Source organism: Orcinus orca, chromosome 9, assembly GCF_937001465.1.
Source record: "Orcinus orca chromosome 9, mOrcOrc1.1, whole genome shotgun sequence".
NCBI classification, from domain to species: domain Eukaryota; kingdom Metazoa; phylum Chordata; class Mammalia; order Artiodactyla; family Delphinidae; genus Orcinus; species Orcinus orca.
The window spans coordinates 23,476,154-23,492,029 of NC_064567.1; the positions used below are offsets into that span (position 1 = coordinate 23,476,154).

Sequence of the window (15,876 nt, forward strand, 5' to 3'; positions counted from 1 at the left end):
AGTTACTCTGTATTGCCGTTGTCTCTTAAATTCTCCTGAGTAGAGTTAATACTACCATTTCATTAGCTTTCTTTAGAATACTAAAAATTTGCCAGTTTACAGATCATTTTCCTCAATTTGGGCCTACTTTGGGACTAATCAGCTCCCTTAAAACAAACGAACATGTGGCCTTTGCACAGCTGTGCTAGATACTGTTAGGCTCAGTGATCTACTTGCAACCAGCTGGGCTAAAACATCCTGGGGGTTGGGTTCCACAGTATAATTGGGGTTTGCTGTTTTCCCTTTCCTTGGTGTTCCTTGTCAGGTGCTTAGTTTCTACTCGTCATGAATTTTAAGAGAGGTTGCAATCTGTTACAGAGTGGTGGGCTTAAACTGGATGGCCGGCAGCTTAAGGTTGACTTGGCAGTGACCCGTGATGAGGCTGCAAAGCTCCGGACAAAGAAGGTGAAGAAGCCGACTGGGACCCGGAACCTCTATCTGGCCCGAGAAGGCTGTGAGTGGTGGCAGGGAGATGGGAACCAGGCTTCTGAGTAGCTGGCCCTTGCTGTGACAGTGACCTGGCAATAGTATGTTTGGGGCATGTTTCAAATTAAAAACCCTATGTCCTCTTTAACAGTGATATATTGTTAATCCACTTTAGTAGATGTGGCTTTCTGTTAGGAAGGCTTCACCCTTTCTGACTTTGGGCATGTACATGAAACTCTTTGAGGGAAAGGAAGGAGAGGAACAAAATCACAAAATGTTCAGAGTTTTAGTCCTTGAGAGCAGCTCATAGACAAGAACTTAGCCCTGTAGCCTATTTCTGGACCTACCCAGATGCCACTATGTCCTGGCCAGCATAGTCCTCTGGGCCCTGTACAGAGAGCTTGCATCATTCAAATCACATTCCTCTTATTGCTCAGTGAAAATTCCCTTGCTGATGTCTTGGCCTTTTTCCCTCTTTCTGCAGTGATTCGTGCTGGGACGAAGGCTGCAGAGGGTGTGAGTGCTGCTGATATGGCCAAAAGAGAACGAGTGAGTAGATTAGGCACCAGTCTTCATGTTCTGCATGACTTAATAAAATCCATAAATAATAATAATTGAATGCTAGAGATGCTCATCAAAGAGCCAAGCAAGTATCGGTCACAGGTGCTGCTTACACTGTTGTTAGAAAACAAGCACACAGGTGAAACAGCAACTAAGCCAGCATTATACATAATATCATGTCAGCATTATATGCCATTATAGGAACTGGGTCTTATTCTTTATTTTCCTAATGCTCAGCAGTAAATGTTTGCCACATAGTTTGCTTCTGGATCACGGAGTAGATCCCTAGAGGCTCGGGCTGTATATAATTAGGTGTCAGTATAAATGCAGAATAACATAAGAAAGGAAGGTCAGGGTGGCTAGAGTTAGTAGGGAAGGAGGTGTAGATATGGGTCTTGGAAGGGAGAGTTAAGATGTCTGTTTTGATGGGGGGAGGGTGGTGTCTCCAGTAGGAAAACTATGTTATGGGATTTCTACTGATAACTGATGCTATTGAGTTCCTTTGCTGCTCGGTAATATTTGTTCCGGTAATTTTTACTTTTGCCCGTATAGCTTACTTTCAAAAAGCTAAGCCAGCCTAGAATGGTAAAGATGCATGATCATTAACAGAATTAACTATGGAACCTGAAAGTGCAGAAGATGACAGACAGAGATGAGAATATAGTGACAGCAAGAGGCAGCATGTCTTTTCTCTGTACAGTTTCTAGACTAGTGTTCTCAACTGTTTTTGGTAGTGAACATCTGGAAATCATGGTTATTTGGGGGGCATTGTATGCCCTTTTCTGATCACAATGTGATAGTGACACATTTAATTCTCCCTTAGAGTGAATTTTTCTAGCAAAAAGCTCACTAGATTATACACATTGTAAGTCACAGCAGGCACAGTTTTTCCTAGGAGAAAAATTAGACTGTTCAATTTAAGCATGATAACCTCTTCAAATAGCCCTTTTAATATTCATTTCCAGGGTATTTGTTTATTTTGTGATTTGTTAGTACCTTTACCAAACAAGAAGCAGCAGGAATGAGACTTGATAAAAGAAAAAATTTAATTTCAAACTTTCTTCTACTGAGCTAATTTTAACAAACAAATCAGGAGAAGAATGTCATCCTTTCACTTTAGAGACAGGTTGCCCTGGGACCAGTGCTTTGTGTAGCATAGTGGAGGCTCTAGACGCAGTTTGTTTCTATGGCCATTGACGTTTCTTTGCCTCAAGGTGGCAGAGTTGAGACGTTTCTTTGCCTCAAGGTGGCAGAGTTGAGACAAGACAATATTCTATCAAGAATTCTTAAATAAATTCCATTTCCTTTTGGAAGGACTAAGTAATTAGTTTGAGTTGATGGGTAGATAAGGGCTTGGCATGGATGTTAACTACAGTATTATTTTTTATTTGCTCTGGGCCGGGTTTGAGTTTGGGATTTTATGTGTATTACCTCATTGCAGCCTCACATCAGTACTGAAAGATTGGTCTTATATTTTGATCTACAGTTCTACTCTGTAGGTGAAATTATTGAGGCTTAAACAATTTTATGTAGCTTCTCCAGTTAGAGATGGATTTCTAATTCAGTCTGACTCCAGAGCCCATGATCTTATCATCTCTCCACCATCATCTTGCTTCCTTGACCCTTTCTTTCCCTGTGCTGAGTATCATAAGGCTGCAGGGTGGGTGGTTTCCCTCCTTTTTTCTAGATGTGTGGTTATTGGATAGGCATCATGATTCTTTCCTGTTGGAGAATTATGAGACTGTATTTTTAAAGGGTGGATTGTATTGTTAACAATTTATTGTTCTTTCAGTTTGAGCTGCTGAAGCATCAGAAACTCAAGGACCAGAATATCTTTGTCTCCCGGACCAGGCTGTGCCTGCACAATCTCCCAAAGGCCGTGGATGACAAACAGCTCAGAAAGCTGCTGCTGAATGCCGCTCGAGGGGAGAAGGGGGTGCGCATCAAGGAGGTGAGAGTTGGCCCTGCCCACTCAGAACTCAGGTACTCATCCTGGGTCAGATCGAGTATTTCGTTCAGGCTGTGGTGCTGGCAGATTGACAGATTTTCTTTTCGACACAGTCAGCAGACAAGGCTGAGTTTGGTGATTTTTGTGGTTTTATGGGGTTGAATTTTTTTTTTTTACCTCTTCTAAGAACTACCTTTCACATCTGACCAAATTGCAGCAGAATGTGAGGAAGTCTCTGCCCTCATGAATTAATTTAGCAAGCATTTATTGAATACCTGCTGTGTTCTCAGCATTATACCAGGTGCTGTAAGGTTAATTTTCTTGCTGAGAAAATAATCTGTGTGCTTTGCTCTTTAGAAGGGCATTTCACTACCATGTAGGCTCTTACCCTGTAGTAAGAGTCCTCAGTGCCCTGTGCTGAGCATAGAGAGCCACCTGGGTCTTCAGCAGTTGTGTTAGACAGACTCTGGATTCACACCAAGACTTGGTTAGGCTCTGTGTGCATACAGAGACCTCTTGTCTGCTCCCACAACACCCCTGTGTACCTGTGTCATCGTACTGACTACTACATGTCCTGTGATGGTCTGCCAGTCATTCCTCCCCACCAGGCTGAGCCCTTAGAGAGCAGGCGTTATCTCATTGTTCCCAGTTCTTGGCATAATACCTGGCACATAGCCATCTCTTGATTAGTGTTTATTGAATAAGTAACCTAGCCAATATTATGAATCTGCTTTGCTCTGATTCATCACCGTAAACTATTTTCCTACTCCTGGAAATCCTCTTCAAAATGTAAGGTATTGGTATTCTGGGAATTCCAGGAGAGAATGTGAACATGTCAGCACGTAGCCGACACCACTCTTGGTAAAACTTGGTAACTGTTCAACTGTTACTGGCATAAGGGTGAGTTGTGTAATTTCTCATTAACATCCACCATGCTTAGTAAGAGTCTGCACATTTAACACCTGCCATCATTTAGAGAAATGTATGTGTGTTTTACAATATTTGCATTATATTGAATTTTTAATTCTTTCGTATGTGTAAATATCGTGTCTCAGTAAGATAGTAAGCCTCTTGAGGATAGGAGCCTCATTTTATGCTTTTCTTGATTATCCTACAGTACACGGCACAGTTCTAGGCACAGAGTAGATACCGGACACACACCAAATGCAGCATCCATGTGTACCCAATGCCTAGACTTCTCTGTTACATGATAACTACAGCTTCCAGCAGTAAAAGCACGTAAACTATCAGTTTTCCCCAAATATCCTACTGTTCCTTGGTGCCCCAGGATGCCTATTACAGCTTAAGGATTTAGGGAAAAATCATGCCAGAGAGGATCTGAGCTCTGAGCAAAGACAGCTGAAGCTCCTTCCTGTATTTCTGAGGCTATATGTTGGGCAGGGTCTTCCCCATACCTGAATTGTCTTTCTTATCTAAAGCCATCAGGCCCTTATCCTTCCCTTCTTCAGTAATTTCCTTTCTGAGTGGTTTCTTCAGTGAGGAGATCCACAGATGGCTTTTTAGCCTCAGTGCTAACTTATACAACCTCAAGTACCATGTACCTCTCAGCTTGTGTGTATTGTCGTGTCAACAGTTAGCTATTATAATTTTTCCTTGGGAAGTTTATTTTATTTACATGCTTATTTGTAGGTCTGTGTTGATGTCTGTAAGCTCTTAGAAAGCAAGAGAATATCTGTTTAACTCATTTTGTGCTCTCTGTAGGTGTATTCTAATAAAACAGACATTCGTAAGTGCTATTCCAGTAAAACTCTTGTGATGGTGATATATATGAAAACTGTTCCAATAACCTGATTTCTTGTTGAAGCTGTTAAGGATCTTTATCCTCTAATTACTGATTCTTTTTCTTGTTCTACTCGTAGTGTCGGGTAATGCGAGGCCTTAAAGGAGCTCATGGGAAAATTAACGGTCAGTCCTTGGGCTATGCCTTTGCAGAGTTCCAGGAGCACGAGCATGCCCTGGCAGCCCTACGCCACATCAACAACAATCCAGAAATCTTTGGGCCTCAGAAGGTGAGCCTCATCCTGTGGGGGGGAACATGTTCCTCTGAGGGCCATTTGCGGAAAACCCTCTGACGTTTGTATGGTGGGTAAGAGTGGCAAGGCGTTGGAGGAGTGATCAGTGATTCAGGTGATAAGATGATTAGAAGGAACACTAAACTGGATAGACTGCTTGCAGAACTGGCCCCTTGCATTTAAGTAGAGTGAAGTGAGTAGCATCCTCTGACTTGCAAGAAAGAGGGTAGTGGTGGGACGATATCTCAGCTCATTGCACGCAGAGATTAAGAAATCTAATGAATGACTTTCTGTCCCCTTCTGCCACAGAGACCAATAGTGGAGTTCTCTTTGGAAGATCGAAGGAAACTTAAAATAAAGGAACTGAGGATCCAGCGCAGCCTGGTACAGAACTGAAATGTTTTTTCTGTCTTTGTTTTTTTGTTTGTTTGTTTGTTTGTTTTTAATTTTTATTTATTTATTTTTGGCTGTGTTGGGTCTTCGTTTCTGTGCTGGGGCTTTCTCTAGTTGTGGCGAGTGGGGGCCACTCTTCATCGCGGTGCGCGGGCCTCTCACTGTTGCGGCCTCTCTTGTTGCAGAGCACAGGCTCCAGACGCGCAGGCTCAGTAGTTGTGGCTCACAGGCCTAGTTGCTCTGCGGCATGTGGGATCTTCCCAGACCAGGGCTCGAACCCGTGTCCCCTTCATTGGTAGGCAGATTCTCAACCAACTGCGCCACCAGGGAAGCCCCTGTCTTTGTTTTTTAAATTGTAGTAGTATACACATAAACTTTACTATTTTTAAGTGTACAGTTCAGTTAAAACAATATTTTTTTAGGGCCATATTTAAACTGTTTTGTGCAGTTTGTGGTTCTGCTCCCTTAAAGTAGGTCTCTTCCTCATTAGGTTCTTTGTTACCCTTTACTCTTAGTTTCCTAGAACTCTGCAGGCCATTTCTCCTCTGCTGGCCTGGCTTGTGGTAGCTCCACAGAACGGGGAGGAAGGAGAGAGGAGAATCAGACTGATGTTATTACCAATCAGCAGTGCTTGTACTGCAGTGTTTGGTGATGGTACGTGTCAAAATTAATAGCCAAGGTTAAGTTTTACATTACCTGTAGATTTCAGCTCTCTCCTCCATAATTCAGTTTTCTTCTTAGATGGCTCCAGAAGTGTGATGCCTGATAGTTTTAGTACTGTTTTTAATCTAGTGTAGTATAGAGGAAAGAACAGGGACTTTGGGAACAAGAATATTCATGTTCAAACTCAGGCTCTGCCCCTTTCTGAGTTCCTTGGCAAGTTATTACCTCTCTCAGCTTCAGTTTCTAGTGTGTAAAAATAGGATTAACATCATCTATGTTACATGGTTGATGAGGATTAAATGAGGTAGTGCGTGTAAGTTGTCTCGCATACTACACAGTCAGCACACAGTCATTGCTCACTCTCTTACCCATCCTGCCGCAGGACATAGAAGGCCAGGTTATTCTTGACACCATAACTCTTACAGATCTCATTGATATTATACCTTAACTTGTGTATATACCAAACATTTGCAAGCTTTGGTGTCTTTATGGTGTATATCATGAGTATGACTTTTATTTATTTATTTATTTTTGCTGCGTTGGGTCTTCGTTGCTGCACACGGGCTTTCTCTAGTTGCACCGGGCAGGGGCTACTCTTTGTTGCAGTGCGCGGTCTTCTCATTGTGGTGGCTTCTTATGTTGCGGAGCACAGGCTCTAGGTGCGCGGGCTTCAGTAGTTGTGGCATGTGGTCTCAGTGGTTGTGGCTCGCGGGCTCTGGAGTGCAGGCTCAGTAATTGTGGCGCACGGGCTTAGTTCGTCCGCAGCATGTGGGATCTTCCCAGACCAGGGCTCGAACCCATGTCCCCTGCATTGGCAGGTGGATTCTTAACCACTGCTCCGCCAGGGAAGCCCTGAGCATGACTTTTAGAGGAGCAGTATCAGTGGTTAATTCAATGGCCCTGGGTTGGAAAAACCTGAGTTCTGGTTATTATTCAAGGCAGCTTTATTATTGTAGTTATAGAATTATTTACTGCCTAAGTCAGAGGTGATACTATAGCTACTGGCTTAAAAAAAAATTCAGGTGGCCTTATTTGTTGCCTACACTTAATGTACATACTGATCTCTCTGTGTAAAAGTGTTCCTCTCCCCTGACTCAAGGATACTTCTACTCAGTCTCCATACTCATATTCCACAAGTAGCATTTCCCCACCTCTCTCAAAAGAGATAAGACTTTATTACTTGTACTTCATGAAGTTCCTTAAATTTTTTTTAGTTTTTTACTTTGTGAATGTCTCTTTTCTCCACTGGACTGTGAGTGCTAAAAGGTAGACACTTCATTCTGTCCATCTGTACCCTTACCACTTAGAGACTGGCACATAAGAGGCATATAATAGATCTTTGTTGTGTCAGTGTGCCTGTCTAGATTTCTGAGGTGAAAAGGACAAAATAACATTGTTATTACTACATTAATTTCACATGAATCTTCTTTTTCTTCCCCCACTTCAGTGCAAAATAAATCTGTAACATACTTTGTCTTCCTTCTCATGTCATCTTTTCCTTATCTTCATTTCAGTTATCTTTTCTCTAATGTTTTTCCTTTCTCTATATGGATTCAAGTTTCTGACGTGTCATTTCTTCTCCCTTAATATATTCATGTAGTATTTCTTGCAAGGCATGTCTACCAGTGATAAATTTCTTTAAAGTTTTTTTTTTTTTGGCCTCACTGTGCGTATTGTGGGATCCTAGTTCCCCAATGAGGGCTCGAACCCAGGCCCCCGGCAGTGAGAGCACTGAGTCCTAACCATGGACTGCCAGGGAATTCCCAGATTTCTTTAATTTTTGTTTGTCTGAGAAAGTTTTTGTTTTTCCTTCACTTTTGAAGGATAATTACACGGGTAAAGTATTCTAAGTTGGTGATTTTTTCCCCCCAAACTTTAAATATTTCCTTCTATTCTCTTCTTGCTTATATGGTTTCTGAAGGGAAATCCAATGTAATCTTTTTTTTTTTTTTTAATCCAATGTAATCTTAACTTTGTTCCTCTGTAGGTAATGTATTTTCCCTACCTCTGGCTTCTTTCAAGGTTTTCTCTTTGATTTTCTGCTGTTTGATATGATATGCCTAGGTGTACTTTTTTCTTTTTTTTTTAATATCCTGTTTGGTTTTTGGCCTGGATCTGTGGTTTAGTGTCTGTCCTTAAGTTTGGAAATCCTTAGCTCTTATTACTTCAAATATTTCTCTTCTTTCTTCTCATTCCCATTATACATTTGTTACACCTTTGGTAATTGTCCCATGCTACTGGCCTATTTTCTACTGGCTTTTGCGTTTTGGACATACCTGTACTTTTCCCCTATTTCTGCATGTGGAAAGGGAAATGGTTGTTTTGTGTCCCCCACCCAGTAACCATCTGTTACTATTTCAGGGCCTGTGAACTACTTGCATTCACTTTCCTATAGTCTCTAACTATTTGGGGGAAGAATTCCCCTTCTCTCACCAGCTCATTCCTCTTCTGAATATTTCCAGCAAATAAACCTCACCCAGTAACTAAATGGCATTCCCTTGTCTTATACAGCAAAAAGTGAAATCCATGTCGGCAACTGGTGAGCAGCCCCAGCAAGAACAGCCAGAGCTTGGGAAAAAACAGCAACAGAAAACAGCTCAGAACCACATGCCTCAACAAAGCAAGGCACCCATGGAGCAGAAGGAGAAGGCAGGATCTGTCTCGTGGACAGGGTTCCAGACCAAGGCCGAAGTGGAGCACGTGGAGCTGTCTGATGGGAAGAAGCGAAGAAAGGTCCTGGTGCTCCCCTCACACCGAGGCCCCAAAATTAGGTGAGAGGCAGGATGGCGGCTCAGGGGGTTTGTCTTGCTTCGCCCTTTTTCCTCTTTGTTTGGATGAAAGGGATGCTTAGTGTGCTCCAGTCCCGCATGAAGTATCTCTACACCAGCAGAGTCACTCTTGGACCAAATGGAGGCCGGAACAGGACTGGCAGAGGGGGCCTCGGAGGAGCCTTCCGGTGCGGGCTTTCATGATTTTTCTCTTCTGAAGAGCCTCCTCCTGTCCTGATGGCGGCCTCTTCTCTGTCAGCTGAGGCCCATCTACCTGAGGTTTCTGTTTGGGACAACAGATTAGTGCTGTCAACAGAAGTCGATCTTGACACAATTTTTGTTAAGTATTTGAAGGTTTTTGAGATTTCCTTGAGGTTTTAAGCTAAAACAAAAAGAGAAGTATACAGATGTTGAGCCATAGGACATTCTGTTGCAGTATCCCTTTTTAGCATGATTTCTCGTGGGCTTAGAAAGAGCCAGAGTAAGAAAAGGCATTTTATCTTTTGGGCTGAGAAAAATCTCAGGGGTCCCAATTAGAGGAGGAACTCAGGGTGACACTTGACCATATTGTTTCAGGTTACGGGACAAAGGCAAAATGAAGCCTCTCCCTCCCAAGAAGCCAACCCCCCAGATAAACCACTGGAAGCAAGAGAAGCAGAAATTATCTTCCAAGCAGGTAAGTTCTGGAGGCCACGAGGCTTTGGCATGGCACAGCTCTGCTGGGGTCGGCAGCCGCTTGTGCCGTGATTAGTTGTGCAAAGGGAAAGGGCTTCGGGGCTTCCCTGGTGGCGTAGTGGTTGAGAGTCCGCCTGCCGATGCAGGGGACACGGGTTCGTGCCCCGGTCCGGGAAGATCCCATGTGCCGCGGAGCGGCTGGGCCCATGAGCCATGGCCGCTGAGCCTGCGCGTCCGGAGCCTGTGCTCCGCAACAGGAGAGGCCACAACAGTGAGAGGCCCGCGTACCGCAAAAAAAAAAAAAAAAAAAAAAGGAAAAGGCTTCTAGATTGCACTTAGGTACAGGATTGCAGCTTTTTAGAGGATGTGGAGGTACACGGTCCTAAAAGTGGGGAGAATAATAAAACGAACCCCATGTATTGGTTACTCTGCTTCAACAATTATCTTGTTTTACCTACCCCCCAACCCCACCCCACCCTGTGAATATATTAAAGTGAATTCTACTTCACTTGTAAATGTGCCTCATGTGGAAATGAGGTATATTGCTCAGAAAAATATCTCAGAATTCATCTCGAGCTGATCAGGCCTTAAACACACATATACCCAAACACATATTATGCCATCATCACATCTAATGATATTAATAAGAAGCTCTTAATAGCTAATATGTAATCCATATTAAAACGTTCCCAGTTGCCTCAAAAATGCATTTTTTAAGTTGGTTAGTATGAATCAGGTTCCAAACAAAGTCCACATGTTATACTCGGAATTTTTTTTTGGCCATGCCCTGCAGCTTGTGGGATCTTAGTTCCCTGACCAGGTATTGAACCTGGGCCACGGCAGTGAAAGCGCAGAGTCCTAACCACTGGACCGCCAGGGAATTCCTTATACTTCATTTTTAAATCTCTTAAATCTTTTATTTCCCCCTATAATATCCAGTCTTCCTTACATCCACCCCTGCTTTTTTCCATGCAGTTAATTTGTTGGATAAGCCAGGTCCTTAGCCTTAGAAGGTATTACATTTTGAATTTAGTTGCTTTCTTCCTTGTGCTGTCATTTAACTTGTTCCTCTAACACCCCATGTTGCCTACAAACTGGTTATTAGATCTAGAGGCTAGATTAGATTCAAGTTCAGTTTTCTTGGCGAGAGTATTTCATAGGTGGTGCTTTCTGTTGCATTGCACTATAAGGTGCATAGTGTCTGGTTGCCCCATTTTTTAGTGATGCTGTGATTCATCAGTAAGTTTAGGAATTGTCTACCTTATCCCTCCATTTGTAAAGTCCCCCATCAGCCTCCCACCTAAGGGTCTTAGCACCCACTGATGATTGCTATCTAGATCCGTATTTCAATACGAGTTGCAGAATGGTAATTTTCTAATTTTATCAACGCTTTTGTGTTTTTTAAGAAGAATTCTAGAAAAAAAGAATCTTCCCTCGTCAACTGTTTGGTTCCCATGAAATATCATTTGTGTAGGAAAGGCAGGGTAAATGCTTGATTTTGTTCTTTTCCTTTTATCAGATTCCAGAGTAATGAGTTGTTGCCCTACCAACCTCCTCAGATGACAAGTACAATTTTTTTTAGTATTGTGAATTCCTGAGTTTTTATGTACTTGATGTGTTTCAGTCAGATGCAGTCATTATTCTTGTCCCATCTGAGGCCAGCAGAAGCCCCTTCAGGTTGACTCCTGCCTGAGTCCTTCTGACATGATCCTGTCTTTGATAGTGTCCTTACTTCCTAGTACAACTGGATGTCCCAACTTATCTATTTCTTCGTCAACCCTGGCATTAGCTTCCAAGGAGCCCTAGTTCTTTTTTTTTTTTTTTTTTTTGCGCTACGCGGGCCTCTCACTGTTGTGGCCTCTCCCGCTGTGGAGCACAGGCTCTGGACGTGCAGGCTCAGTGGCCATGGCCCACGGGCCCAGCCGCTCCGCGGCATGTGGGATCCTCCCGGACCGGGGCACGAACCCGTGTCCCCTGCTTCGGCAGGCGGACCCTCAACCACTGCGCCACCAGGGAAGCCCGGAGCTCTAGTTCTTAATAGAAAGTGGTGGTCCTGCATTCTTGATCATTTGAAGTCAAGTTTTCTTTTTTTCCTTGCCTAGTTCCTTTCTTCAAAGGGTACAAGAGCATTAGCTTCTCATCCTACTCAGGAAATCTGTGTCTCTGGAAAGCCTCTGACCCATCAGACTATCTTATAGAGCTCTCTTTGAAACCCTGTGGTTCTTGGTGAGGGGAAGGGCAACAAGCAAGACCATCCAGACTTGGGGCCGTGACTCATCTTGGAGGAGATTCGTGTGAACATTTGGGAATTGAAGGGGGAGAGGCCTTTGAAACACGGTACTTCAGTGGGGCCCTTCTCTTAGGCACGCCTGATCTGATTTCTTACCAATGGATGATTCTTGCGGGGCCATTGCCTGGAAGTCCCTCTTGTGGTGGACAAGATCTCTGAACCTACTTTCTCCCTTGGCTGGCCTAAGGGTAAGGTAATACTTAATGCTTGAAACCGATTATCTTACGTTTCCTTGCCTTTCATTTGTAGGTACCTAGGAAGAAAGCTAAGGGAAATAAGACAGAAATTCGCTTCAACCAGCTGGTCGAACAATATAAGCAGAAGTTATTGGGACCTTCTAAAGGAGCTCCTCTTGCAAAGAGGAGCAAATGGTTTGACAGTTGATGGTGGTAGCAGACTGGGTAAGAAGCTGGATTGTGTGCTTCTTGGTAAAGCCCCCCCGCCTCCCCCATGTCATTTACTGAGGGAAGGAAACTCCTTGAGTGCACTGCCACTTTGGGGCACTGCGACTGGGGCACATCTGAACTTTGGTCCCTCCCTCGTGTGTGGTTAGATAACCACAAAGAGGAATCTCAGAAAAACGTGGTGCTTCTTGCATAGTTTGTGTGAAGCTGTGTTTATAATTCTTATCCATTTTAATTCTCTGTTGCTCAAATGGAAACAATTATAAAAAGCATTCTTGACTGAATTTTTAAGATGTATATTTTGTTAAGTGTCTTCTCTAAATGAGATATTTTGTGGCTTTTTGAATAACAGGCTCTCCTTTCTAATATATGGGAATCCTTTATTATTTATAAACATTTTTGATATTCCTAACTCTAATTCAGGTATGTAGTCTTACATACTGCAGGAATCGATTAAGAAAGAGCAGAGAAACATGATTTCCAACCTAGTCTTTGAGAGTGGGAGAAACTTGGAAAGTAATTGAGGGCGTGGGGCCTGGCCAGGAGCAACACCTGATAATTGTTTGCCAAATGAGTGGGTAACTGTTGGTAGTTAACTAGAAATCAGTTGGCAGTGGCCCACAGACACTAGCCTGGGTGGTGCTAACCTGCATTTCCTGTCTTCCAGCACCTCCTCCTGAGGACTCAAGAGAGGTGGTCGGTGGTGGAGAGAGCAGTGAGCATGGCCAGAGAAAGAGTTGGAAATACAGCACAAAGCTCTTAATTCCCCAGTCCAGTCTGGTGCCATAATAAGTGATGCTTTCTTCAGAACCATTGCTGACCTAGGGATATGGCTATTTCATTGCAGTATCTTGGGAAACCAATGAATGCTCAGAAATGCCCTTAATTGGTTTAAAGATGGGTAAAAGAGAGACCATGAAAATACTGAAACCTTTTGGAGAGAACTAAAGGACAGAGGCTGTATCTCCAGAGTTACCTTGAGACAGTGCGACTTGGGGAGTTCGAAATGTTCTGGCAGCAGCTCGGCAACCCATCAACCCTAGGATGGCCTGTATTCTGTGGGGGAGTCAGACACTTTATTAAAAGGTGTAAATAGAAGTTCCACAGCCTGCCTGGCCTCTGATCTGTTTTCCCTTGGCCAGCTGTCTGCTCACCAGACACTTTTTCCCGTAGTGTACAAATATCTATAAATTAACATTTAAAAATAATCTGAACATTTAGGATAGATAAAAATTGGGTTCATTTCAGATAGCTTTGCCAGATTTTCTCAGATCCAGCTTTTTCTTCTGACAGGTACAGCAGCCCAGTGTGTTTAAAACATCAGTCAGCTGCTTGAAAAGTTACTGCACAGTTCTATTCTTTTTTTTACCTTTATTTTATTAAATGATGTTTGAATCACTAAATTAAAAAAAATATATTGCTGAACGTTTACAATGACAATTTTGCATTTCTCCATATACTTTATCATATAATGATGTCATGTTTTTTAAATTTCTTAAATCTGTATTTAAGATACAACTATATGATAAGAATCCCAAGGAAAACAAAACTTAAACCTCAAAATTATTGTTCATCCCATTACTATTTAAGCTGCTAATTTTTGCCCATTAAAACTCCATTTTTTATGCATATTTAAAAATCCACATACTAGTATCATTTTCATTTAAAAAGTCACTCCTTAATATATAACTTTCAGCATATGGTTATTTGTGAATATAATTTTGCAAAAAATTATCTTATGTCTGATAGTTTACTTTTGAAACTATTTAGAAAGCTTAAAGATGCAAAAGAAAAATAGCAAATTGGATTATATAATCTGCATACATAAAGGATTTGCATTGAACTAAATCACAGAGGCAGTTTTGGTGAATTCGTGTTCAATATTGTCTTCACTTTATTACTCAAGAATATTTCTGAGCTGGATAGCGTGCCAGAACCCCTATCAGTTTTGTCAGTGAAAAGAGACAAGAGAAAATGTAATTCTGCAGGCAATGTAATAAATAAATACATACTTTTAAAGAAAAAGGACAAAGAAAATGTAAATTTGGTCTGTCTTCTTACCTATAAAGAAGGTAGGCACAGGAGTAAATTATTTTTTATGTAACATTTATTTCTAAAGGTTTACAAGATACGATTTTAAAATGGGTATATTTTATGGTTTTTATATTAATTGATACAAACATAGCCAAATACCTATGTGTATAAATTATTTGGCCAGTATCCACTCACTTCATACCTTTAAGAAAGAGAATATAAGGTCATTTGCAATAATAATAATTAACTAGTTAATAACATAAAACAAGCTAAAATAATGTTTAAAGAATGTTGACCTGAAAAAGTGTAATGATTCTCAGTGTAGGCGTTCCTATGTGGAACAAATTAATGTGTGATTTACAATACAGTTTAAAAGTACACACACTGCACAGTTCTTTAAAAAAGTAATAAGATGAATCATCCACTTACTCAACAACCAGATTGCTTGTACGGTGTCCTCCTCTGGGACATCTCACCATGGGTTATCTGGGCAGCTTCTTAACGCTTGCCTCGCAAGTATTCATGCAAGGAGAATCATGCTCATTTCTTCACTTCAGAGCCTGATGTTTCATGAAATGGAGTTTTCTGAATTAGACGTGAAAGTGGAGTTACAGACTGCTTGGTTAAAAAGCAACAACAATAACAAACATTTCATTAACACCCAAGACTGAAGGCCATTGATCAAAACTGTCAAGTTTCAGTAGATTTTCCTGCTTGGTTATACAGCAGCCTGACTCAGAGATACTTTTTTTTGCGGTACGCGGGCCTCTCACTGTTGTGGCCTCTCCCGTTGCGGAGCACAGGCTCCGGACGCGCAGGCTCAGCAGCCATGGCTCATGGGCCCAGCCGCTCACGCGGCATGAGGGATCTTCCCGGACCGGGGCACGAACCTGTGTCCCCTGCATCGGCAGGCGGACTCTCAACCACTGCGCCACCAGGGAAGCCCAGAGATACTTATTTTAAATAAAGAGTCTTAAGATTGTGTTCTGGCTGTTTCTTTGCTTTTTTGGTGGGGGGTGTGTGTGGAGGGGGGTAGATGGGAGACTTGGTAGTTTTGAAGACTGCTTTGATCCAGGGTGTACAGTCCCTTGCTCTAGACTTCGCCTGCAGCGAGGATTCTGCTTCAGCTGTCTTGAAGTGAGATCTGCAGCTTCCTGTTACAAAGTTAGTGCATGTGAATTCGTTCTTCGAAATACTTCCAAATGTCCTTTGCTATGTTTTCGCCTTGAAAAGAGGTTTTCCAGCTAAAAATTCAGAGTGCAGAACCTCAAGCTTCCAGAGATCCCCTTCTCACCATGTATTTAATCTTCAGTCATCTGAGGAAGCAGGAGGTCAAATATGCCTCTGTGAGTGCTGGCCACCCAGAATCTTCAGTCATAGGCCCTCTGGCAGATCCACGTAGCTAGTTCTTTGCTTAATATTCCTCCCACTCACTTCTTGAGAAGTGACTGACAGGCATCTGCCAATTCTGTCATATAAGTGGCAACTCTGCCCACTCAACTTGGGAAGTTCCTGAAACTTCTCCATGGACTGCTCCATCATGGTAGTAGCCACATCATCAGACTGAGGATGCCCAAGATAAGTTTGTAGTTCAGTTTGTCTCAGATGTTGCTCAACTGTGCTTTCTCTCACTCAGTCCTAA

General features: G+C 42.4%; 1 protein-coding gene across 1 annotated transcript in view; it reads left to right on the forward strand.

Annotated features, from left to right (window-relative positions):
- The window catches only part of RBM28 (RNA binding motif protein 28), a 31,995-nt gene extending 16,779 nt beyond the window's left edge, over positions 1–15,216 (forward strand). The window contains exons 12-20 of the mRNA XM_033420363.2: positions 358–493; positions 950–1,014; positions 2,819–2,977; positions 4,855–5,004; positions 5,317–5,391; positions 8,575–8,834; positions 9,408–9,507; positions 12,046–12,197; positions 12,868–15,216. Coding sequence (XP_033276254.1) covers positions 358–493; positions 950–1,014; positions 2,819–2,977; positions 4,855–5,004; positions 5,317–5,391; positions 8,575–8,834; positions 9,408–9,507; positions 12,046–12,180 — 1,080 coding nt within the window. The 3' untranslated portion in view covers positions 12,181–12,197; positions 12,868–15,216. The remainder of the gene's footprint in view (positions 1–357; positions 494–949; positions 1,015–2,818; positions 2,978–4,854; positions 5,005–5,316; positions 5,392–8,574; positions 8,835–9,407; positions 9,508–12,045; positions 12,198–12,867) is intronic.
- The last annotated feature ends 660 nt before the right edge of the window (positions 15,217–15,876 follow it).